This window comes from Megascapheus bottae, chromosome 16 (genome assembly GCF_031878675.1).
Source record: "Megascapheus bottae isolate mThoBot1 chromosome 16, mThoBot2.hap1, whole genome shotgun sequence".
In the NCBI taxonomy this organism is placed as follows: Eukaryota; Metazoa; Chordata; class Mammalia; order Rodentia; family Geomyidae; genus Megascapheus; species Megascapheus bottae.
This window is the reverse complement of record NC_143524.1, coordinates 28,882,659-28,909,538: the sequence shown is the minus strand read 5'-3', so window position 1 is coordinate 28,909,538 and position 26,880 is coordinate 28,882,659. Positions and strand designations below refer to the sequence as shown.

The following is a 26,880-nucleotide window of genomic DNA, read 5'->3' as shown; positions in this document are numbered from 1 at the left end:
GATTTTTTTTCTGTACATTTCATTTTTGATCTGTTCATGGTTAGGGTTTTACATAATGGTAAGAGTTTCCTTGGCTTTAAGAGAAAGGAAACACATATTGACTTGTAGAAGAAAAATAATTGGAAACTGTTCTTTTTAGTTACGTTGTCAATATCCTATCAAAATACTGAATATTCATTGACTTTTGTACCTCTGTCATTATAACTTACCTTTGTGGTCCAAGAGTAGCTTGTCCAAACAATATAAACACATCTAATAATGCTAACAATTAAAAAATATCTACCATACAAGTATGGCTCTTCAGAGTTAAAGTGAGATGTCCATTATTTTCCCTAGTCTGTTTTCACATGGGTGTTTGGTTTTGCTTCAAAAGAATGTTTATCTGCAAAACAGTTTAGTGACTTTAATAACACACGCTAATGATACAATTAAAAATAAAGTACCATTGATTATTTTAAGATTTTGTTTTGTTTTTTATTTCTTTAATGATTTCCAACCAAAATATAACATGTTAGTGGTTTGAATATCATTAGGTTCACTTACTGTCTTTTAGGAAAGGGTAAATGATTATGCATCCTTCAACTAGTGTGCAGAGAACTCAGACATAACACTGGAATTAACATGTTTTGGAAGTGAATCTTTCTGTCTGTTTTCTCCTCATTTTCTCATGAGCATTGACCCTTGACGCTTTCTGAAGCATATCAGCTACCCTCTCAGTCATAAGTTCCTAGGCCCCATATCAAACATGAAATTTTACTGGCTCCTGATTGATCTCTATTGATTTCCAATTTGAGGACACTGGTCTAGCCCGTGAGTGAAAAACAGCTTAAAATGCCGTAAAAGAAACACACAAGCTAACTGAAATAGCCACTGTGCAAATTTGATTGTGGAGTTCCTCATTCACAAGTTAGCTAAAGCAACTGGAAAACTTGACACTGACTGCACACATCACACATCTGCATAATTCTAAGCACTGCCTGTGAGTGACAATGTTACTGCATCTTACAGATAAATAGTGAAAAAGCCCAAATCACTCAAATATGAACTCTCTTCTGTCTAATATGTCCAGTAGTTCTAGACAGTTTGAAAGAGAAGTCAATGTGGAAGTTCTAATTTCATTGTTGTGTTGAAGCAATTCCTAAAAATTTAATCAAGATGTGTGTTAACTCACCCAATACATTGTTGATGAGGTGTACTGCATGAAGACATAGCTATGGCAAGGTCAGCTAGCCAGTTGTGTGCTTTCTAACTATTAACTAGGTGTTGCCTTTATTTGAATATTTAAATGTTCAATTAGAAAGTGGTGATTTTGACAACCAAAGGGTCTGTAAGTGTCAGTCATCGGTTTATTGTCTTGCAATAAGATTCCATTAATTGGTTTGTAATTAATTATAACCTGAATGAAGTGTGTAATTATTTGAAATTATTGCCTTGCTAATGAGGATAACAAGTTTCTCTCAAACATGCTTTTTGGCACAAAGTACAATTTTATGCATTTTGTATTTTAGTACAATTGTCGCATTTGTGTGTGGGATTGCATGTAGTTAATGTGCTTAACTTCTTTCAGAATTTTTGCAGACTAATCCCATCCATGGGTTTTTCACTTACAGAAAGTGCATACCTTCCTGCCATTATTTGTCTTGATTTTCCACTTCAAGACAAAAATTAGACAATGACTACACTTTAAATAGTTTTTATGATTTTTCCATTTGAGAAGTAAACAATAACCTAAATGTAATTTGTGTCTCCTGCAGTTTCAAAGAGATGAACAAAGCAAAGATTCTATATTCTTCCGAGATGGGATTAGGCAAATTGATTTTGTCCTTTCTTATGTGGAAGATGCAAAGAAAGATGTAGACATAAAAGCGGTGAGTGTTTCTGTTATCTTGATAACAGAAAGATGTACCTCCTGTAGTTTGAGATTTTTTGCATCAAATTATGCTGGTAAAATCATATTCTTTTGAAGCTGAAACTGACTCAAAAGGCTGATTTTGAATGTAATACTGATATTTTTAATGTTATTGTAAAGTTGATATTCAGTTACCTAAGTCAAGTAATGAGTACATTTCTTTTTAATCAGTGTCATTTCTTCCTTCATTTTTCTCCCAGTTATTTCCATCCCAATCTACCCCCACCAAGTTGTGTAGTTCATTTTCAACACAGTGTCTAGTGAGAATTGCTGATGCATTTGTTCTGAAGTTTTCATTTTGAACACGTGTAATGAATTCAGTTGACCCCAAATATGCATCACACTGTGCTATATTACTGGCCTTATATTACTTTCATTAGAGTACTCATCACTTTCTGAACTTACTTATTCACACTTTTAAAATATATTTAATGTCTCTATATATTTAATGTCAAGATTTTTATTTGCTCACTGCTGTTTACTCAGATGTCCAGAATGAAGGTGAATGCATAATAGATGTTTAATAAGTATTTAGTATTTTAAAGATTGAATTAAATTAATTTGAATGTGTAAGTGTGCATATTTATGTAAATATGCTCACTGATATATGTAATGCCACACAAATATAACTTTAAAGCTGTGACTGTTATGCAATTTGTTTGTCCTTTTCAGCTGAGTCCTTAATGCTACCTGGTACTGATTTCTTATTTTATTCTTACAACTGTTCTCTGGCCTCCATAGCTTATTATTTTTTCATTGTCTTCTTATAAGTATTTGCTGTCTTCAAGCTTAAGCTCGCCACACTTTTCTCCTTAACTGTAAAGGAAATTAAACCTAAACAAGAAGACTTCCTTAAATTTCCACCAGCACGTTTATCCATAAGTATGTTGCCTTCCTTTCTGTCATCATTTAAAAACTCTTTCTCCTCCTATCTAAATCTAACTTTTGACTTGTGTTCTGGATTCTGTTTCTTCTGATGAATGAAGAAGAATCTCCAAGGCCGCCCTTAGGTTTTGTGATTTATTAGAAAGATTCCCAGGATCCAGTGTATAATCATGCTGATGGCTATGCGTTATTATAGTTCATAGTTTTGCTTTCATCCAAGCAAAATGCAGCAAAGAAAAAAGACTCGTGAGGTAAAGTCCGTGCAAAACCAGATGCAGATCTAAAGAAAGATTATACAGTGTGTCCTGATGTGTAAGGACAGATTTAAGTTCCTTACTAAAAGAATATATGATGACACATGTGACATGTTCTGTGTGTGCAAGTTCATTAGACACTCATTGTACTGGGCTGGCTACCTTTTCAGTTCCTGTGTAGAGCAATACAAGTCCTTTATTCCCAGAAAGAAGGTTAATGATTAGCAAAGAGAATACTGTGCAATTTAGGGAAAGGGTGCTACTTCTTAAGTACTGAACATATTGAGAACTCTCCAGAAAAACACAGTCCTCTACTATAGGACCAGTCAACAGAATATCAGTTTCTTTTTTTTCTCTCTCTTCTTTTCTTTTTTTATATTTTTATTATAATTAATAAAAGGGTTACATGATATTTGCCAGATAGAAGGTGCATTAATTCACATACATTGATACCCTTTCACATGTCTTGGTACCCATTACCCTCCCCCCACCCACCACCCACTCCCCGTATTGGTTTTCCCTCCTTCCCTATCAAGTTTCAGATAACCAAATACAAATAAATTCAATATATCAGATAACAAAGTGAGATACTGTAACAATATGAGATACCCAAGGGACAGCAAAGGAGATGAGGGATAACATAGTACATTAAGGACAACAATATCAGTTTCATACCTATTGTGTTCACTCTGTTGTATACACCTACATATGGATATCACTCCTACCATTTTTCCTCACTATTTCTCCTAAATTATATTTTGTCATTCATATGAGACCATTTCCTCTCACAAATAAATAGGCTGTTAACTTCCCCTATTAACAAAACAGGTGAAAGACAAAAAATCGTAACATTTTTCTTACAGTAACAGATTCTCTACCAGCTATTGTGTACTTTTCAACTTTTTTCACCCAGTTTCTTCTAAAATCTGTTCCTTTCAGGACCCCATTCCACTCCCTCCTCTGCTCATCTCCATATATATAATGCCAATGGGCAAGTCACCGTCCTTATCTTAATTTTCTATTAACATTTGACATAGCTGAGGAGGAGGATATACTGATGGTGACAGTGGTGATGATGATGATATTGTGGCTCAAAATTACACTGAATTTATAGTTTATTGAAAGGGTATATGTTTTATAATATTCAGCCTTTTTGACTAATGACATGTTTTATCTCCATGTTTATGGAGATGTTTGATTGTTTGCTGAATTTAACATCTCTTTAAATAGAGTACTTTTTTGTAGAAATTCTTTGTAAACATCCTATATTTTTACTGTTGTTGCCAGTTACAGTGCCTTAGATTAGTGCCCTGCATGGTCTTAAGATGTGAGTACTGGAGAATACCATATATAGTCCCAGGGACAAAGGGGACTACCCTTGGGGGCAAAGAACTACCTAGAAACACAGTGAGAATGTATTGAGTCTACCAGTCATTAAGAAAATAAAAGAAAGTATTCTGTGGAATCATCCTATGTATTTATGTTGCCTATAGGAAAGAAGAAGAGAGTTTGAAAGAAATCTCAGAAAATCAGGCCTTGAGTTGGAAATTGAAGATAAAAGGGTAAATATAATTGATTATTTACACACAATCTTTTTGTGATTGGGACAGTTTGTAACTCTTGGATGTGGATGTGTTCACCAGAGATAGTCAATCTGTGATCTTACAGTTCAGTAGATCACTGTATAGAATGTCATTTGGTCAGTAGAACACATTGAAATTTCTTCTGAATACCAAAACAAACACAAAAGCATAAAAGGTTGTAATTTCTTATCAACTTTTGAAGGCTACTTTTATTTTTATATCTTAGTTACCTAAATATCCTGCAGCATAACCTACTGTTTTAGCAATATAATCTGATCATATCAAGTTCTTCATTTATTATTGTTGGGGTGATATATAGAGGGGCTACATTTATATTCATCAGGGAGTGGGTACATTGTTTCTTGAACATTGGTATCTCTTCCCATGTTTTTCTCCCCGTTTCCTTACACCCACCTCTACCCAAACATCTTGTTGTTTCATGTTCCCTTTCCTATTTCAAATAAACAAATAAACATAAACATAATATACCAAGAACCAAAGTCAGACACAGTATCAACATGATATAAACCATAAGGAGAAATTTTAAAAAGATAAGAAATAACTTCACAAAGTACATTAAAAACAACAATCACACAGATAAACCTCTTGTTTCTATATCCTGGAGTTCATTTCACTTAGCCTCGTCTTATATGGCCTTATACACATAGCTTTTGAGCTATTGTGGCCCTCTGCTAGGAGAATCTTAGATATGTACTAATTATTACAAATGAGGGAAATCGTGGAACCTATGTTTCTTTGGGTCTGGTTTACTTAATATGATTTTTTTCCAAGTCTTTCCATTTCTTTATGAATGGGGAAATGCCACTTTCTGATGGCAGCAAAGAATTCCATTGTGTATAAATACCACATCTTCTTGATCCATTTATCCACTAAGGGCCATCTGAGTTGATTCTACATTTGCAATAACTCTGGTAAATAATGCTGCAATGAACATGGTTGTGCTAGTAACCTTGTTATGTCCTTGTTTTGGGACATTTGGGTAAATTCCCAGGAGTGGGATTGCTGGGTCATAGGAGGGCTCTATGTTTAGTCTTTTCATTCCAAGTTCTTTAACTTCTTCAAAAATCTCTTTCATTCACTATTTTCTATAGTTGCTTTGAAAATTTTTTTTTGCCAGTCCTGGGGCTTGAATTCAGTGCCTGGCCACTGTTCTTGGGCTTTCCCAAGCCTAGCACAGCACCACTTTTGGCTTTTTCTGTGTATGTGCTACCGAGGAATTGAACCCAGGGCTTTATGCATGCTAGGCAAGAACTCTACCACTAGGCCACACTCCTCGTCCTGAAAATTCTTTTTAAAGATCTAATTAAGATCACACCTTGAGTATGACACTGCCAACATTCCCTAACAGTTTTTATTTTGTAGTTCTTGTTTCTTCCCTATTTTTCCTGATATCTGTAATACCTCTCTGTAAAAAGAATTTGTTTTCCTAAAAGTTATAGAAACTCAATAAACTTAACATGCAGTGGCATCATTGAGATTTTATAAAATTCTGTTACTTTTTAAGAGACTCCATAGCCAACAGATTACAAAGCTTTCTTTGATTTTTTTTACCTCTTTCTTACATAGGACTCTGAAAATGGGAAAACCTATTTTGTCAAGATCCATGCTCCTTGGGAGGTACTAGTTACTTACGCTGAAGTGTTGGGAATCAAAATGCCCATTAAAGAGAATGATACTCCCCGAACTCAGCACACTCCTTTGAATTACATGCTTGGGCCAGTGAAGCTGCCAGACACTGTGAAGTATCCTCACCCTGAATATTTTACGGCCCAATTCACCAGACATCGGCAAGAGCTCTTCCTCATTGAAGATGAAGCAACCTTCTTTCCATCTTCATCAAGAAACAGAATTGTAGGTAGACAAGGCCTCAGCACTTCTTTCTAAGTATGCCATGGGTACCCATAGGTGCTCCGATATTTATGCAGTCCACATCTGGGCAATGCTCCTGTGTAAAATATAAGTCTTTGATAGTATTGGGTTATGGTCTGAAAAACTGTTTAGTCAACTTCAACTTTGCCATTCTGCTTCTCAAACACTTATTTAAATGTGACTAATAGGCAGTGTGGATGAGATGATTAAAGAAGTATCATCATACAATTTCAAAACAGCACTCAGTCACATTCAGGGAATTTTGGTTTTGGATCATCTTTGTAAAATGCTTTTATCATCTTAAAATTTAATCTTTATGAATTCAGTGGGTTTATATGAAGAGGGCTATAGGTCAGTGTAAATAAACTTGAATATTTTAATTGTTTTACATGCAGATAGAATTTGGAAGCCCTCAGAATATTTCATAGTTTTTTATTCCTTACAAACCTTTTTTATTGTAATTAATAGAAGGGTTACATTATATTCACCATAGAAGGTGCATAACTTCACAAACATTGCTACCCTTTCTCAAGTTTTTGTCCCCATTTCCCTCCCCCACCCCCTCTCCTCATCTTGTTTCCCCCCCTTCTCTATCCCACTTCAAATAAATAAATAAACATATATACAACATATCAGATAACAAGGTAAAGATACTGTAACAATATGAGAGTAACCAAGGGACAACAAAAGAGATGAGAAATAACATAGTACATTAAAAACAACAATCACACATTATATGGCTCTTGTCTCCATATCCTGGAGGTCCTTTCATTTAGCTTCATCTTGTGTGGCCTTATGTATCTAGATTTTGCTCTATTGTATTCTTTGCCCTAGCAGAGGTTTCTGCTAGGAGAGTATGGTTTCAGTGGCCTCGCTTCTTTGTGTTCAGGTTAGAATCAGGTCTGCCTTGTAGACGACACAAAGAAATAAATGAGTGAGAAAGCAAAAGGTTAGTAGTTGGCACACCCAGAGTCTTCAGCAATAATGAGATATATGACTGTTATCATTACTGACCTGACTTTAGAGAATTTCAGATTATTATCCCTCTTATATTGTGTTGGCTACTTAGTTAATGATCTGGTTTCTGACAATGACAAAATGTTTTCTTTATTTCCTGAGGAAAGAAATCTGATTCCATTTGTCTTTCCAGTTCCTAAATAAACACTGGGATGTTTCAGTGACATGGAAATAGTAAGCAACAAGGTGGTACACACTTGTAACCCCCACTATTCTGCCAGTAGCAGGAAGGCTGATCATCTGAGGTCAAATCAGGAAAAAATCAAGAGAAGTCACATGAAAAACAAACTAAAAATTACAAGAATTGAGATATTGCTTAATTACTAGTATTCTTTCCTAGCAAACACAAAGCCCTAAATTCTTGACACTGAAAAACTAATATATATGTATTATTATATATAAATAAACATAAAAAGATAAATATATGTATATAAATAATATAAATGTATATAAAATAAATGCATATACATAAAGATATGTGTATATAAATTAGTACATTAAATTAAACAGCATTGAAAGATCAAGTTAGTATAAATCTCATACTTCACAGGTATTTATATTTATGTATACAAAATATGAATATATACGTATATGTGATACGTATGTATTTATACATATATGTGATACGTGTACTAATTTACACATTACCTCTATGGGTATATAAACTTTTGTAATAGATCAAGGCCAGACTTTTTCCATATAAACTAAGATCTGCATTTATCCAACTATATAAAAGAGAAAGATCATGCAAAAAGTATGAGATTTAAATGGAATACATGGCTACAATGTATTTGTACACATAGAGAAACTAATGAGCATCTCATCACATGAATTATAAGACCCACAAGACAAAAATCTAGTCATTACAGTACACCAGAGCCAATTTTGTCCATCTAGAGTAGAACACCTTCCATCAAAAGAATATAGGCATACTTTATTGTGCCATATTTAATTGCTCTTTTCAGATACTGCACTTTCTGCCTTTATATCCTAAGGATGCTGTTGGTGCCAGTTCTTCCAGCTGCATGTGTCTACTTGGTGTATCTGTGTCATCTTGAAAATTCTCATAATGCGAAGCTTCATGATGACATCTGTTTTGAGTGTCAGTGGTCTGTAATCTTTCATGTGTCTGTTTTAATTGTTTTGGTACACCACAAACAGCACTATGTAAGTTAGCTAACTTAAATGATAAATTCTGTGCCTGATTTAACCTCTCCACTAACCAACAGTTCCACAGTCTTTGTCAGTAAAGGCTTGTCATTGGAATCATTAATTAAATAACTTGGCTAAGTATTAACTGTACTTCATATCTCTCCAAGTAAACTTTTTTTTCCAGTCCTGAGCTTGGATTACAGGGCCTGAGCACTATCCGTGGGTTCTTCTTCTCAAGTTTAGAGCTCTACCACTTGAGCCTTAGCACCATTTCTGGCTTTTTTCTATGTATGTGGTACCGAGGAATCGAACCCAGGTCTTTGTGCATGCTAGGCAAACACTCTACCAATAGGCTAAACTCCCGGCCCTACAAGTAAACTCTTAATAGTAATATTAGATTTCAACTCTAGACCTTAATCATAGTGGGAATCTGGCACATGACATTCGCAGGGAAGCTTGGGAGAAGAGAAGCAAAATAAAATACGGCCAAATCACTTTTTTTTTCACCACCAAAGGAATGAACCAGAAGCTAAGAAACATAACCAATTCCATATAAATCCATATTCCACATACTTCCTCAAACAAGACTATGAAGTTTCCTTCCATAATTAGCTGGTGTCTATATTTAAGCAATAATGGTCTTTGTTAACATTGCATTGGAAAAAGAAAACTGTAAAAAGTATAGAAGTCTGAACCTTTCTGCTGTCTCTTTGTATTATCTGGTAGGTATATTATATTCTCTCACGGTGTCCTTTTGGCATAGAAGATGGAAAGAAAAAGTTTGGGATTGAAAGATTGCTAACTTCTAACACATACTCATCTGCCTATCCACTCCATGATGTAAGTATAGCAATGACTTGGAAATGTGGAACTTATTTCCTCTCTGACTTGTTGAAATTGCCTTGATGGGGAAGAAAATTTTCCACTTGTTCTCATTTTTTTTTAGTTACTCATTTTTATTTATTTTTTTTGCCAGTCCTGGGCCTTGAACTCAGGGCCTGAGCACTGTCCTTGGGCTTTCTCAAGGCCAGAGCTCTACCACTTGAGCCACAGCACCACTTCTGGCTTTTTTTTTTAATGTATATGGTACTGAGGAATTGAACCTGGGTCTTCGTACTTGCTAGGCAAGCACTCTACCACTAGGCCAAACTCCCAGCCCATTATTCAGTTTTCATGATGAGAAAATTTCTAAACTTTCAGGTTCCATGTTGAGAATTGCAGCAGAATATATTTTAAAATTTTTTTATTTTGTATTCTCAGGTTAATATATAGAGGGGTTACAGTTATATTTTCCAGGTAGTAGGTGCATGACTTTAAACATATTGATACCCCTTCTCATGTTTTTGTCCCCATTTCCCTCCCCCATCCTCTCTCAATCATCTTGTTTTCCCAGGTTCCTTTTCTTAATTCAAATAAACAAATAAGCATATATACAATGTATCAGGAAACAAAGTCAGATACAATATCAATATGAATAACCATAGGGCTAAAAAAGAGAAATAACACATTATATTGAGAACAACAATCACACAAGATAAAGCTCTTGTTTCCATATCCTAGAGATCCTTTCATTAATCTCATCCTATATGACCTTATGTACCTATGTTTTGAGCTATTGTAATCTCCAGCTAGGAGAGTCCTAGATATGTACTAATTATTACAAATAAGGGAAACCACTGAGCCTATGTTCCTTTGGGTCTGGCTTACTTCACTTAATATGATTTTTTCCAAGTCTTTCCATTTCTTTATGATGTCGTTCTTTCTGATGGTAGCACAGAATTCCATTGTGTATAAGTATCACATCTTCTTGATCCAATCATCTGCTGAGGGGCATCTGGGTTGGTTCCATATCTTCGCTATGGTAAATAGTTGCAGCAGCATATATTAAAACAGAAGTAATGTTTTGACACTGAGGTTGCAAGGGAAAATTCCTTTTCAAAAATACTCCATTTGTACATGAGATTTCTTTAGAATGTATTTTGAAACTTTCAGTCACATTTAAAAAGATTTATAACATAGTATTTGGGATTCTTATCGGATCCATCAGGTCTCATTAAGTTTTTATAAAATAAAATTTTTATTATTATTATCAAGGTATTTTATTTTGATAAATGGACTTGCAATGTACTTTGATCAAATTCACCTTTCTGTCTCTCTTCTTTATTCCCCATCCTTCTGCCTAGACCAGTTCCAACAAACTTCATTGCTCCATTTTCACACCTGACTATAAAGTATTTTGACCATCTGCACCTTGTTCATTGAGCTTTGAAGAAGTAAAGGATTGACATTACATGTATTCATTCATCAGATATGTACTCAGTTATCTGGAAAACATTCTGCTTGACACTACTGAAGCATAATCATGAGTTACAGCTCAAAGATTTTGAAAGAATTTCCTAAAAATAAAGTATCTATATAATTTCACTCAGAGCTGAGTCATTTTTGAGAAAAGGGTTCAAGCTGGCCTGAAACTCAGTTCTCCTGCCTCAGCTTTATAAACACTGGGGTTTCAGACATGCAGTAACATGTCTATCTCAGAAATTTTTTTCTTTGAGACTGGCACATCATGAATATTGATTCTTGTATGTACCTCAAAGAAGTGATGCTATATTAAAGCCTTGTACTCTTTTGACTCAATCTTAAAAGTAGCTTGGCAACAAAAAGTTTTGCTTAGCTTTTGAGGAAAACTTACTCATTTGGACAGTCATTGTATCTCACTATCAGGAATAAAAAATCACATGACTAGAAATACACAAGCAACTTTTAAGATCATCTGTCTTTTGAGTCTTTTGCCTTTCTTTCTTCCATGTTTAAAAAAAAGATATTTTCTTCATAAGAAAAGTCATTCTTAAGCATTGAAACAAAAGGTAGGTAAATCAGTGGCCATTAACTTCTGCTGTGTTGGTCCCCTCTTTACCCCCCTCCCTCCGCTCTCTTCTCTCTCACACTTAATTTCAAAAGGTTATGAAAAGCCAGACATTGGTGGCTCATACCTGTTGTCATAGCTACTCAGGTAAGTGAGATCTGAGGATTGCAGTTTGAATGCAGGAAAGTCCTGCAGACCTGTATCTTTAATCAACGACCAAAACTGGAAATTAAGTTGTAACTCAAATCGTAGAGTGCTGGTTTTTAGCACCTCCCCTCCCCCCCCACAAAAAAAGAAGCTCAGAGACAGCTCCCAGGTCTTAAGTTCAAGCCTTAGGATTGTCAATAAATAAATAAATAGATAGATAAACAAAGCCTATACATAAATGTGTCCATCTAAGTGTCTGCTGCATTTATTTATATGATTTTTGTTTAATGCTAGTCCTGAGGCTTGAGCTCTGGGTCAGTGATTGACAGATCAGGCCTTTCTTCCTACAATGATGTGGTTTGGATCAGTCACTTTACTTAGCTTGGGGTTTAATTTTTCCATGTAAAAAGTGAATGTTTCACCTTATGTCTGAAGTTCTAGCCAGATATGTGGTGATGTAAATCAACATTTATGAGGCTCTCAGTGTAGAAAAAAAAGAACATCCTCAGTGAAACGTATGGCTTAAGTACAGCAAAATTCCCAAGTTTATCTTGTGCTTTTGGATAAGCTAACATAGTGAACAAACCACTCTGTCATATTTATAACTGATAAGTATTAATAAATCATGAAACACCAATGGAAAGTGAGATACAAATCTAAAAGTGAAAAGAAGCATTATGTTGTCTACTAACCTTTAAGAAAATAGCCTTCATTTACTTCACACTTGTCTTTTGCTTTGTCCTTTATTACCTTCTTAAATGTCTGTAGGGCCAATACTGGAAGCCATCAGAACATTGTCTCAATGAAAGGTATATACTGTACAAGCACTGGGCTCGGTTTTCCTTTTTTTACAAGGAGCAACCTTTAGAGCTGATTAGGTAAGTTTCTTTTCCCAGGATTCTATCAGGTAAAGCTTGATTATATGAATTTTATGATGAGAGAGCATCTTATTTTTATTAACAATTTCACTTATATTTGGCTTCTGTGTTTCACGTCTGTATGTTCTGAGAGTAACTTTGTATCAACACGAATGTAGTTAGCAAACTTTTCAATGCACACTATGTAGAGCACTGTGGATAAGGTCTGGAGATTTAGGTAGATTAAATTCAATGCCAAGTTCTGCCTCAAGAAACGCATACAAATTTTGTCAAATTATTTAACAAGTGTGAGACTTACCCATTAATTGGACATAGTAATAGTATTTTCCTTTGATTTATTTCATTATTCATAATATGACATTCTACATTTTTTAAACTGAGACAGGTTTCTGTAAAATTATGGAAAAGGATTTTGCATGAATCATACCCTGCTCAAGAAGTTTTATGTTTTGGAATGGCAGACATGTGGCGGGACATTCAGCAAGACTGAAGTTAGGGAAGTAAGGATGCTGTTAAAATTGAGGACAGAAAGAGGACAGTACAGATTAGACAAAATATTTTATGATGGAATTTAATGTGACTAAGTATAGATGCTAAACTGAGACAGGGTTCTTTGAGATGTTTGGAAAGGGATTTAGACTGTTAATTATGATTCAGTGTTAAGTGCTTTCATAAAATTACAGAATATTCTATTATAACCCAAAGGGATTACATCTCTCTAACTATGGAATATGGAAAACGTTCAACAATTTATCAAATTGGGAGGAGGAGTAATAATGATAATGAGTCTTAATCAGTTAAGCCAACATATGTTAATCAGTTAATCTAATAAGAACTAAACATGATTTCTGAGACAAAGAAAGATTTAGTTGAAAGGAAAAAAATACGTATATAACAATTGCTTGTGAAACTTGAATGTTTGTATTAAGGCTTCCTAACATTTCTTAATTCTCTCTGAAGCAAGAGCTGAGCTGTATATTTTATGGAATTATAGTTAAGTAGTCATTTTTAGTTCCTAGTTCTACAATTCTTTGAGTGTCTCTCAGAGATCCAAACTTGAAGAAAGATGGAATTGTATAGAGTTGTCAGAAAATCTTTTTTCAAATTGAGGTATATAGCCGAAGTTCATAATTATGACTGTGATTTTAATTTGTTAAACGAATGGCTAGAAATTGCATTACATAGTGTTTGCTGTTTAAAAACACTTAACATTTAGAAATTATTTATTACTTAAATTTTATGTTCCATTCAAATGACTTCCTTATTTTATGTGCTAGTTCTTACTGTCTCTATAACTATTTTTAAAATATGCAATAAGTATGTTCCTATGTTTTATGATGTGGAAAGTAGCATTTAGAGAGTTGAGTAACTTTACCAAAATTACATGGCTAGAAAGCAGTGGAACCCAAATTAGAAAATATGCCTGTCTGAATACAAAACAAGGCTCCTTGCCCTACAATATTCCTTCAGCCTCTATTTTTTATTCTTTTTCACAGGAATTATTTTGGAGAAAAAATTGGTATCTATTTTGTCTTTCTTGGATTTTACACAGAAATGCTGTTCTTTGCAGCTGTAGTTGGCTTAGCTTGTTTCATTTATGGCCTATTTTCAATGGAAGGTAACCAAAGCAGGTAAGTAACAAGTTGAGGTGCTTGAAAAGACACATGTCTTCATCTTAGGGTATCTAAAACTTGTGCTATAAATGCCACCAAGGCATTTTCCTAAAAATGTTTCCTTATGAAAGTAGGTAGTGGACAACCCAAATAGAGCAACTGCCCCTTACCCAATGCTTTAGGGAACTCTGTTATATTCTTGAGCCCTAGGAAGTTTATTCTGTGTGTATGAGTTTATTGCCCCTTTGTCATATGTAGTTGTTCTGTTAGAAATAGCGTAAGTTTCTCTACAACATCACTTTTAATATGATTTCATATTTCCTGGGTAGCACTGAAATCTGTGATCCTAACATTGGTGGGCAAATAATCATGTGTCCACTGTGTGATAAAATGTGTGACTTTTGGAGACTAAACACCACCTGTTTGGCTTCGAAGGTAGGCATATTACATGGCAATATTATAAGTATTGTGACTTGGAATGCATTGCTTTTCCGGTTGGTTTTTATACCAAATGATCTTGGTGATTTTTTTTTAATTTTTGCAGTTCTCCCATTTATTCGACAATGAGTCAACAGTGTTTTTCGCAATATTCATGGGCATTTGGGGTGAGTACACAGTCCCAGTAGGAGCAGTTTTCTCTGCTTTACACATTGTATGGCTTGATCACACATTTGAAGATGGCATTTCTTAGATATCCAAGATGACAAGATAGAGTCAAGGCCCTTTGCTCAGTGGGGCTGTAGGCATAAGGGATGTGTTCAATTAGAAGTTGAATATGTGAATACTTTCTATATGGATTTACTTTTTCTTTTGTTTTATTAGTATTGTGCATAGAGTAATTGTGCAAAGAGGGTTCTATTATGGCCTTTTTTGTCATTACATTTTTTATTAGTTTTTTATATATTTTTATTGTAATTAATAGAAGGGTTATATTATATTCACCAGATAGAAGATGCATTACTTCACAAACATTGATACCTTTTCTCATGTCTTAGATCCCATTTACCTCCCCCCACTGCTGCCCCTCATTTTGTTTTCCCACTTCCCTGTCTTATTTCAAATAACCAAATAAGCATATATACAATTATCAGATAACAAGGTAAAATACTGTAACCATATGAGATAACCAAGGGACAGCAAAAGAGATGAGAGATAACATAGTACATTAAGGACAACAATCACTTATTATATGGCTTTTGTTTCTATATCCTAGAGGTCTTTCATTTAGCATCATACTGTATGGCCTTATGTATCTAGGTTTTACTCTATTGTAGGTCTATGCTAGGAGAGCCCAAGGTTTCTACTGATTATGACAAGTGAGGGAAACCATTGAGCCTATGTGCCTTTGAGTCTGGCTTACTTCACTTAATATGATTTTTCTAAGTCTTTCCATTTCCATACAAATGGGGCAATGTCATTCTTTCTGACATCAGCATAAAATTTTATTGTGTATAAATACCACATCTTGTTGATCCACTCATCAACTGAGGGACATCTGGGTTGGTTCCATATCTTTACTATGGTAAATAGTGCTACAATGAATATTGTTGTTTTAGTGCATTTAGTATGTCCTTTTTTCTGGACTGTTGAGTAAATGCTAAGTAGTGGAATTGCTGGGTCATAGAGGAGCTCTATGTTTAGTCTTTTGAGGAACTGCCATGCTGCTTTCCATAGTGGTTGAACGAGTTTGCACTCCCACCAACAGTGTAGTAGTAATGTCTCCTGGCCACATCCCCACCAGCATTTGTTGTTATTAGATTTCTTGATCATGGCCATTCTAACTGGAGTGAGGTAGAATCTTAGAGTTGTTTTGATTTGCATTTCTTTTATGGCCGGAGATGTCGAGCATTTCTTCATGTGTCTATGGGCTGTTTTTATTTCTTCTTCAGAGGAGACTCTTTTAAGTCTTCGTGACTTTTTTTTGCCAGTTCTGGGGCTTGAATTCAGGGCCTGAGCATTGTCCTTGGGATTTTTCAAGGCTAGCACTCTATCATGTAAGCCACAGTACCACTTCAGGCTTTTTCTGTGTATGTGGTATCATGGAATTAAACCCAGTGTTTTGTGCATGCTAGGAAAGCACTCTACCAGTAGGCCATGCTCCGAGCACTTATTGTGTGTATATGCTGGTACTGGGACATATTGAACTCAGGCCCTTGAGCTCTTGCGTGGATTTTTCACACAAGGTTATCCCTCTACTACTTCAGACACCCCTATACTTTCTGAATTCTTTTTTTATGTATTTAAAAAGATGAAATCTTATGTGGACTCAATTCATAAGGCCCAAATCTGTTTTAGAACACATCTGAATTCTGATTCTAGCAGATTCATGTAAGCACGAAAAATCCCATGAAAGCATAGGAATAACTTTGGTTTTATTATAGTATCTCTCACTTTAAAAAAAAAAATTGTCATGGGGCTTGAACTCTGGGCCTGGGCGCTGTCCCTGAGCTCTTCAACTCAAGGTTACTGCCCAATCCTTGAGCCACAGGACTACTTTCTGGTTTTCTAGTGGTTAATTGGAAATAAGAGTCTCAGGTTCTTTAGGGTCTGGGCTGGCTTTGAACTGTGATCCTCAGAGCTCAGCCTCCTGAGAAGCTAGGATTACAGATGTCAGCCACCGTGCCCAGCATAGTATCTCTTGTCATTCTCTTTTTTGCTAACTTTTTTTTTTTTTGCCAGTCCTGGGCTTGAGCTCAGGGCTTGAGCACTGTCCTTGGACTTTCTCAAGGCTAACACTCTACCACTTGAGTCTCAGCACCACTTCCGGCTTTTTGCTATGTATGTGGTGTACCGAGGAATCGAACCCGGGTCTTCGTGCATGCTAGGCAAGCACCCTACCACTAGGCCAAACTCCCGGCCCCCTTTTTTGCTAATTTTTTGACAAATATAACTATGTGATTAAAGGCTAGCATTGAACTCATTATACAGCCAAGTCTGGTCTCAAACTGGTAATTCTCCTGCCTTAACATCCTGAGTGCAGAGATTACAGTAGTGTGCTACTACTCCCGGTTTCCATTATTTGCTATTTTATATCATCATTAATATCTCTCACCCGCCATGTGTGATAGCCATTTTTTTAGTTCTGTCTCAGAGTTGCAAAAATTAAGACAGGAGTATAACTGTTTAGTTACACTAAAAATATTATTTATAAATATGTAGTCTATTATATACCCATGGTAACCAACTCTTAGTTTTAAAATTTAGGTTAGGTATTTCCATTTCATGCTATCAAAGCAACAAGTGTTGGTCAATTATATAAACTTTTGAAACATCATTATCTCTACTAGTTATGTATCAACTCTGTATGGATGTAAAGAAATGAATACTAATATTAACAACTGGTAATTCCATCATCAACCAGTTTCAAAATAGCTAACTATATAACCTGAACCACATTTCCACCAAAAATCACACAAAAAAAGCGGGAGAGTGTTATTTCCTTAGTAGCTTTATTTCTCCATCTCTTAACAATCATTTCATTTGTGTACTCATTTCCCTGCAGTCACATTATTTTTGGAGTTTTGGAAACAGCGACAGGCCAGACTAGAATATGAATGGGATCTGGTGGACTTTGAAGAGGAACAACAGCAACTGCAGCTGAGACCTGAATTTGAAGCCATGTGCAAGCACAGGAAAATAAACCCCGTGACCAAGGTACACTGGAAGACCGAGACAGGCAGTTCAGCTCAGTCAACATTGCTATAGGTTATCTCCAATACATAAATTCTAAAATTTCTTGTTTCTAATTTGTGAGTGTATACCACACATTATATATGTGACAATTATAGATAGATAGATATACACACACACCAATAAAAAAAGTATAGGGAACTCATGGCTAGATCTACTAGTAAACACTTTTTCTTATCCACAATTGTTTTTTATTCATACAGCTTTACTTTTCTGACACTATATCATTTTAAAGCATATCCAAAGCATTATAACATGAAGTAGGAGATTTTAATATTAGGTGACAATACATGAAAATGGTTGTGTCAAGAGAGTAGATTTATTAGTTTACATTTTATTAGGCCAACAGGTCTAATAAAACCTATTCTTTCAGAAGAGTTACTTAACTGATCATACTGAGAAAGACCTTACCCCTGTATCTATAGGGATAGGGCTAGAAAAGAATCTAAGTTTTAGAATCTTTGAATAGCAAATTGGTTGTTCATGACAGAGTAGTTTAATTTATTGTACTTTTTTTTTTCTGGTGAAGGCAAAAGACATTTTCTCTCCAATGTACAGCATTTTTGTTTCATTTTCTATCATCCCCCAGTAATCCCTGACTTCACTTCAGTTTTATATGCTGCTATTAGAAAGAATTTGTTAAAAACCAAACTAACTTTTTATATTTTTATTTTTTATTGTCAGAGTAATTTATATAAAGGTTACACCAAGTAGTAGGTGCATTATTTCTCACATATTAATACCACTTCTCATGGTTTTGGCCCCAATTCCCTCCCTCCCACCCTCTCCCAATCATCCTGTTTTCCTCCCTGCCCTTCCCTATTTCAAATAAACAAATAAACATACATACAATATACCAGGTAACAAAGTCAGATACAGTAACAATATGAGATTAACCAAAGGGTAACAAAAGAGAAGAGAAATAATACAATACATTAACAACAACAATCTCACTAGATAAAGCTCATATTCTAGAAATCCTTTCACTTAGTCTCATCCTATATGACCTTTTGTACCTACGTTTTAAGCTCCTCTGGTAGGAGAGTCCTAGATGTGTACTAATTATTACAAATTAGGGAAACCATTGAGCGTATGTTCCTTTTGGTCTGGCTTAATTCACTCAATATGATTTTTTCCAAGTCTTTCCATTTCTGTATAGGGAACTCTTTATAGGAGATTTCTTCTTTAACTATGCCCTTTTGTCCCCCACTGATATTTACAATCCCAAATATGAGGAAAGATTTTGATTCTTACTATTATTGTATTTTTTGTTGGGGTGATGTAGGAGGGCTTTTTATTATTTCTTCATTATTACAGGAAATAGAACCTCATATGCCACTGCATGCCCGAATTCCATGGTATATGTTATCAGGAGCCACAGTGACACTGTGGGTGAGTATGTCAGTAAAACTCCTTTTTATTTCTTTAGCTAACAATCATGTAGCTCATCTCAACAATTTTATTTGCAATTGCTCTGGGATCTTGCCTGCTCCTTTTATATTGGAACAATTTTTATACTAAGTAGACTTAATTTACAAAAATCTTCCATGATCCAGGGGAAGAGAGATGCTTTACCTTACAGCCTGTTCCTGTCCATCTCCCAGCATTTCATGAAGAGATAACATGAAACAAGAATACAGCAACAACTATGTCTGATTGTGGTTAGCTTTTAAAAAAATAAATAATATAAATATATCTTCAGTTAATATATATGCACAAAATGAATAAGAAACTCAGTTATTATGCTTTCTTTTATTGCTAAATAAATACATTTCTTTTTTAACTTGAAGAATTTAGTTAATATATATCATGTTGAATTTGTCACTGTTTCTCCATGTCTTTTAGCTAATTGATTTCTCCATCACTATGATCCCCAAACCTCTTAACAACTAGCTTTAATTTTAGGGAAATGTATACTGCTATATTTTTAGAGGTTATAATATAGAAGTATAAATAAGCTGTTGACTATGATTTAAATCTTACACTTAACATGTACCACATCATATAGTATGTCTTGTAGCATTTCTTGAAAAGGTTGTCATTTTCATACCTTAAAATAATTAGTAGCAATGTGTTTTTGTAGATTCCTTAACAACCTTGAAAAAAATGATGGAATAAAAATGGGGCTTAATTCAAGATAACCTTAAGAAACATTCTGGCATATGGTACAGCAAGATGCTTCTGTTTGAGTTTTCTAGTTGAAGTTAAATTTAACTTTAAGACAATTTTACACCATAAAAAATATACAAAAATTATGCATATTTTATGCATAGCTAGAACATGACTTGGAAAAGTGTGTTATGGGGCCTGAGATATATACTATATTATATATATGTTATATAATATATACGTTATACTTCGTGGCCACATAATATCTAACACATAATTGTCTATAGTTTTCTGTAAGACTTTTAAAAGGAAAACAAAATTTGAACTCATAACTTAAGAGCCACATAAGGAAAGACAAGGCCGAGAGGATTTGGCCTTGTGACTCTTTTTTTGCAAGAGCCTGACAGAATATGAGCAATGAATACATTTTCCTATTGATACTTAACTAAATGCTTTTCCTTGTAACTCCTTTGTTTTCTTTCCTGAGGTGTGTGCTGGGAGTGGCTGACTCAGTTTGCTTTCCATATGAGAGCTGTTAGACATGGAAATGAGTTGCTTTGGATGTGTGTACGTCGTGGAAACACAGAGACTAAAGTGACTGATTCTTTGTATCCTTTCCCTAGATGGCCCTTGTCCTCAGCAGTATGGTTTCTGTGATCGTGTATCGCCTGTCACTCTTTGCTACGTTTGCCACTTTCATGGAAAGCGAAGATTCTCTACAGCATGTCAAAAGTTTCTTTACTCCCCAGCTAGCCACGTCACTTACTGGATCATGCTTGAACTTCATAGTCATCATGATCTTGAATTTCTTTTATGAAAAGATATCTGCTTGGATTACAAAAATGGGTAAGCTGGTCAAATCATTAGTACAATCCGAAAATAAGTTCCTACCAATGGCATAACATCCATTTTGGTTCACTTCCCAGGAATTCCATTTGCTAAGGGCATATTAGAAAGCCTCCTTCTTCTCCAGATAGACCAACACTTGGCTCTTCAAAATCCCCTGAGAACTACATTCAGGCCTGCCACACAGAAAACAGGAATAACTGTCAGACCATTTTGAGTGTTTTTTATCCTAAACTTTCCTTGATAGATTTAGTTGATTCCTGGGCCCACTTCTCACTCTACCAAACACACAGATAAACTGTGTGTGCATATAGCTTCCAGAAGTCATTTAGTTTCAAAAACTATCATGAGAAAAACAAGAAAATCAGTTCTTCCTTAATAAATATAAAACTGATAACCTTGCACTTCAGTAAGGATCATTTACAATCTGCATGCTTGTCTTGCTACAGTATTCAGACGTCCCCTGAGGGAACTAACCTGGCCGTACGTGTGGTGAGACATTGGATCAAGGAGTACAGAGCAGAGTACAGAATAGAAAAAATTGTCATGGGCACACTGCAGATACAACCTCAGCCAAGGCCTCTCTCCTGAAAGGAGCTCAAAACCTATTCCTTAACCTCAATCTGTGGACTGATACCATGTCCCTTAAGCAGAAAAGCTGTGTCTTTCCTGTCTTGACCTTTTGAAGTTCAATTTTACTTCTCTTATTTGATGTTATTAAGAAGAGAAACTACAACTGGAAAGTCAGTTTCTTCAAGTGAGAAAAGTCACTGAAGTTCAGATTAGAGATGTTTTGTGGGGAATGTGACTGATGTTCACTTGAGGATTGATCTATGTCTTTGATTTGCTACTATTACAATATTTCCAAAAGAGACATGGATTTGTTGAATCTGCTATGCTATTTATCCCTGTGACTGATTAAATGGCAAATAATTTAAATAAGGGAAAAGGAAAATGCCTACTGATTCTGCCAATATTTGTCATCACATTATTTTCAAAGTTGCCCTAACATTTTAATTCATGAGGGGGAAGATGGCTGAATTGGAAACCAGCTCAGTTCTTGATGTAAGCTTATCTTGTGTAAAGCTGATTGAAAAAGCTGGAGTTTGGCCTAGTGGTAGAGTGCTAGCCTAGCATGCACAAAGACCCGAGTTCTATTCCCCGGTAACACATGCATAGAAAGAAGCTGGAAGTGGTGCTGTGACTCAAGTGGTAGGCTCTAGCCTTGAGAAAGTCCAAAGACAGTCCTCAGGCCCTGAGCTCAAGCCCAGGACTGGAAAAGAAAAAAAGCTGATTGAAAAAACAGATGGGAAAACCAATATGAGATATTGTTATATGGGGATGACCAATCAACAGTCTTATAGAGATTTGACCTCCAAATTCTGACTATGGGATATCTTATGTCTGTCCCAGAGAAATATTCCATCTTCTTTCTAAATGTGATCATTGCCAATTCTTAAGCTTTCATTGAGGTTAAATGTAACACAAAGCGTCAAAGAGAGAGCCTATATATAAATCCATAGTTATTCGGTATTGGTGTATGACAGTTTCTATGAATTTTCAAAATGATATGATTAGGTTTCTACTTTGTTACAAAAAGTGAAAAATTAATTTAAAAATAATAAAATGCATTAAAATGTGATTTTTTTTTTACTTTCCAGAAATTCCTCGAACTTACCAGGAGTATGAGAGCAGTCTTACCTTAAAAATGTTCCTTTTTCAGTTTGTAAATTATTACTCGTCCTGCTTCTATGTAGCTTTCTTTAAAGGGAAGCTTGTGGGCTATCCTGGAAAATACACATACATGTTTAACAAGTGGAGAAGTGAAGAGGTAAGAATTCTTTTGAGATTTGAGGACTATGGCTTTACTATCTCGCTGTTAACTAGAATGTTAATGGCATTAACTCAGATATTATCAAGTTAGATAAAACCTATCTACAATCAAACCTTCTGGCTTGTCCATATCTGAGACATGTCATCTGTTAGACTTGCTCAAAAGAAATAGACTCTTTATCTGTTTCTTTGGGACAAGCATCTATAGGTTATTAAAGAATCCAAGGGTTGAGAGGACTAGCAGATTGAGAGGAATCATAGATGAAAATATCATCTATGCCCATGTGACCTATTGTGAAATCTTTTTGCAAAATTAATATGCACTACAAAGTGACAAGAAGGTGAAATAGGTTTTGTTTTACATTGGGAGGAAGGGGTGATGAGTTGCAGTGGGAGGAAAGAGGACCAAGGAAGATAGGGAATGTGGTCAAAATACTTTATTGACATGTATGAAAATAAAATAATGAAGCCTGTTGAAATTGTTCTGAGAAGAAAGGAGGGGCCTGAGGGAGAGTGAGACTGGGGTTACTTCCTATTTGCACTTGTGAATGTCACAATAAAAATTCACCTTGGGCAAAAACATATGCTAATAAAAATATTAATATAAAGAGATTCTCTATAGGTACTAAACTTTGATTGTAAGATATGAACTATGAGGACTGGGAATGTGGATCAGTGGAAGAGTGTCTGCCTAGTATGCATAAAGCCCTGGGTTCTATTCCTCAGTACCACATACACAGAAAAAAATGGAAATGGAACTGTGGCTCAAATGTTAGAGCTTTTGCCTTGACCAAAAGAAGCTCAGAAACAGAGCCAAGACCCTGAGTTCAAGTCCCAGGACTTGCAAAAAAGAAAGTCTTAAGCCAGGCACCAGGGGCTCCTACTTGTAATCCTAGCTACTTAGGAGTCTGAGATCTGAGGATCATAGTTCAAAGCCATCTCAGACAGGAAAGTCTGTAAGGCTTTTATCTCCAATTAACCACCAGGAAACCAGAAATGGCACAGCACTAGCCTTGAGCTGAAGAGCTCAGGGACAACACCCAGGCCCAGAGTTTAAACCCCATGACTGAGAGAGGGAGGGAGGGAGGGAGGGAGGGAGGGAGGGAGGGAGGGAAGGGAGGGAGGGAGGAAGCAAGGAAGGAAGGAAGGAAGGAAGGAAGGAAGGAAGGAAGGAAGGAAGGAAGGAAGGAAGGAAGGCAGGCAGGCAGGCAGGCAGGCAGGCAGGCAGGCAGGCAGGCAGGAAGGAAGGAAGGAAGGAAGGAAGGAAGGAAGGAAGGAAGGAAGGAAGGAAGGAAGAAGCGAGAGATACGAATTATGAAAAAACTAAGATTTTCTTTTCACCACTCTTGGCTTGAACTCAGGGCCTGAGCACTGCCATTGGGCTTTCTCAAAGCTAAGAGCTCTACCACCTGAGCCACAACACCACTTCTAGCTTTTCCTATGTATGTGGTACCAAGGAATTGAACCCAGGTCTTCATGCATGCTAGGCAAGCACTCTACCACTAGACCAATCTTCCAGCCTCAGTAAGGTATTTATTGTGGAAAGTTTCCTGAAAAGAATCAGTGATAAGTGATAATGTTTTGGGTAAAAAGGTTTCATGTGGGATATAGAGTGAGAGAGATCAACAGTTTCCAAACCTGTCTATGCACCCAAATAAAGGGGAGACTAAACCAACATCCAACCCTAACCCAGATGTAAAGGTCCAAGATGTTCTAATGCTTTTTCACACAGAGGGATTAAATGTAGCTTTCCTGGTGTCTCAGAAAGTATGAAAATAAATGCCTATTCAATGCTCTGACATATTTTCCAACTAGTGTATTATACCACCTCAAGATGATAACCTTCTGATTTAGAGTTTTAGTTGTGAATTTTTATTTCATTTACTTTTATTTTTCTCTCCTTTTTTCTCTCCAACTAGTGTGATCCTGGTGGCTGTCTAGTAGAATTGACCACACAGTTAACCATCATAATGGTTGGGAGACAGGTTTTTGGAAACATTAATGAAGCCATTTACCCGTATGTATGACTTAAAAATTTAAGTAACTGTAAGAAAAATGACTCTATAACAAAATGTAATTATTCATTATTATGGTGTCTTTGTTAGAAAAAGTTTAAGACAAGAAAAAAAGATTTAATTTTATATCATAATGAAGCATGTCTTAAAGTAATCTAGGCACTCATTTTATTTACTTACATTCCATAGCTACCAAAAATCTTCTCAAATCTCATTTCCAAATGACACACAATACAACAGCAGAGTGAAGAGAACAGAATGAAGTCTTTTCCAGCTACTCATCTTATGGAGATTTTTTTTAATTTTTAATGAACTCACTGGGGACCACTGGCTCATGCCTGTAATCGTAGCTATATTGGGGTTTCAAGTCAGGCCAGGCAGGAGAGTCTATGAGACTCATCTCCAAATAACCACCAGAAAACCAGAAGTAGCACTGTGGCTCAAATGGTAGAGTGATTGCCTTGAGCTGAAGAACTCAGGAACAGCACTCAGGCACAGAGTTCAAGACCCACAACCAACTAAATAAATAAAATAATTAAAAAAGAAAAAAGAAAAGAAAATTAAAGCCAAGGGTAAACACACAAGCTTATAAAGTTTGTAACTGTAGCTACTCATAAAACTACAGGCAGGAGGATACTGACTTTCTACAATGGCGACTTTCAAATGATCTCTGAGTGAATAAGCTAATAGATTTCCCTGAACAGAATCAGAATTGATTTTTCCTTTTGGTAATACAGGGATATGAACTCAAGGCCTCATACTGGCTTTGGAAGGTACTCTGCTTCTTGATATACAACTCCATCTCATTTTTATTTGATTTGTTTGGAATAAAGTCTCATATTTATGCATGAGTCAGCCTAGACTTTGCTTCTCCTATTTTTACTTCTAGTATAGCTGGCTCCACAGTTATGGTTGAGATGGTGGTCTCACAAATTTTTTAACCAGGCTAGCTTCAAACTACAGTCATCACAATCTCTTCCTCCTGAGTAGCTAGGATAACAGGAATAAGCCACAGCACTAGGCTTTCACTAATCTTCATGAAAAGGAACTCTTGATATCCACATTTAGTAAAAGGAATATGAGATTTGGATTTGGATTCAAATATCTCCATGCCCCTAGAGCCTTATGTTTTCTTACCTCTTTTCTGCCATTTTTGACATTTAACATACTAGTTTTCTGATCTCTTTAGCACTGTTTCACATATTTTATTTTGGTTTTTTTCCCCCCAACAGCTTGGCTTTTAATTGGTGGAGACGTCGAAAAGCTAGGACCAACTCTGAGAAACTTTACAGTCGGTGGGAACAGGATCATGACCTTGAAAGTTTTGGAAACCTTGGGTTATTTTATGAGTACTTAGAAACAGGTAATTTCCAATCACTAGTCTGAAACATTTGATAAATCTTAACACGATGATGGATATCTAAGTTCCTGACTTTCAAAAATACCTTATTCCACAACCTTTGATATTCTTTGCATACAGAGAGGGAGGGGGGAGAGAAAGAGAGAAAGAGAAAGAGGTGGGGAGGAACACCATTGGAAAAATGAAAATGAAGCAGTCTTCAAAGAGCATAGATTCTGAAGATAGAGAAATGTAGTCAGACTGACACAAATGTAAATACCAATACAAATGTAGTCCCCTCAAAAAACTAAACTTAGCACCTAACAAAAGACAAAGGATAGTTTAGGGTTTTTTTGGAGAAGCATATCTCAAAAGCAATAAAGGAAAATAACAGAGGTATGACTACATATCATTTCTGGGGGAGGAGGTAGTGACTCAGAAGACTCCTAGGAGGTGTAGATTTTGACCAGTGTAGATAGATGCCCTTTTAAGGCAGAATCAGTGGAAGGTGGTCAGAATGGACTCTCTCCTCCTCCATCCAATGGTATCTTGGTTTTGTCTCTGTACAGTTATCCAGTTTGGATTTGTCACACTGTTTGTGGCTTCTTTTCCCTTGGCTCCTCTCCTGGCCCTCATAAACAACATCGTAGAGATCCGAGTGGATGCCTGGAAGCTTACGACTCAGTACAGGAGACCTGTGGCTGCCAAAGCTCACAGTATCGGTGTCTGGCAAGACATTCTTCATGCAATGGCTGTGCTTTCTGTTGCAACCAATGTGCGTAAACCCACTCAAAAGGGGCCACTCGTCATATTTAGTTTTCCAGGAGAAACTAAGCATGCATATAGATTTCATC

At 35.8% G+C, this 26,880-nt stretch overlaps 1 protein-coding gene across 3 annotated transcripts in view; it reads left to right on the top strand.

Annotated features, from left to right (window-relative positions):
• Positions 1 to 26,880, top strand: part of Ano5 (anoctamin 5) — a 48,520-nt gene that overhangs the window by 13,148 nt on the left and 8,492 nt on the right. For all 3 annotated transcript variants that reach the window (XM_090347995.1, XM_090347992.1, XM_090347993.1), the window contains 15 exons: positions 1,755 to 1,868; positions 4,542 to 4,610; positions 6,219 to 6,503; positions 9,417 to 9,530; positions 12,472 to 12,581; positions 14,078 to 14,212; positions 14,524 to 14,629; positions 14,739 to 14,799; positions 17,697 to 17,848; positions 19,202 to 19,276; positions 20,617 to 20,839; positions 22,501 to 22,670; positions 24,592 to 24,689; positions 25,920 to 26,050; positions 26,596 to 26,801. In XM_090347995.1, the coding sequence (XP_090204121.1) occupies positions 1,755 to 1,868; positions 4,542 to 4,610; positions 6,219 to 6,503; positions 9,417 to 9,530; positions 12,472 to 12,581; positions 14,078 to 14,212; positions 14,524 to 14,629; positions 14,739 to 14,799; positions 17,697 to 17,848; positions 19,202 to 19,276; positions 20,617 to 20,839; positions 22,501 to 22,670; positions 24,592 to 24,689; positions 25,920 to 26,050; positions 26,596 to 26,801 (2,049 nt within the window). The remainder of the gene's footprint in view (positions 1 to 1,754; positions 1,869 to 4,541; positions 4,611 to 6,218; positions 6,504 to 9,416; positions 9,531 to 12,471; positions 12,582 to 14,077; positions 14,213 to 14,523; positions 14,630 to 14,738; positions 14,800 to 17,696; positions 17,849 to 19,201; positions 19,277 to 20,616; positions 20,840 to 22,500; positions 22,671 to 24,591; positions 24,690 to 25,919; positions 26,051 to 26,595; positions 26,802 to 26,880) is intronic.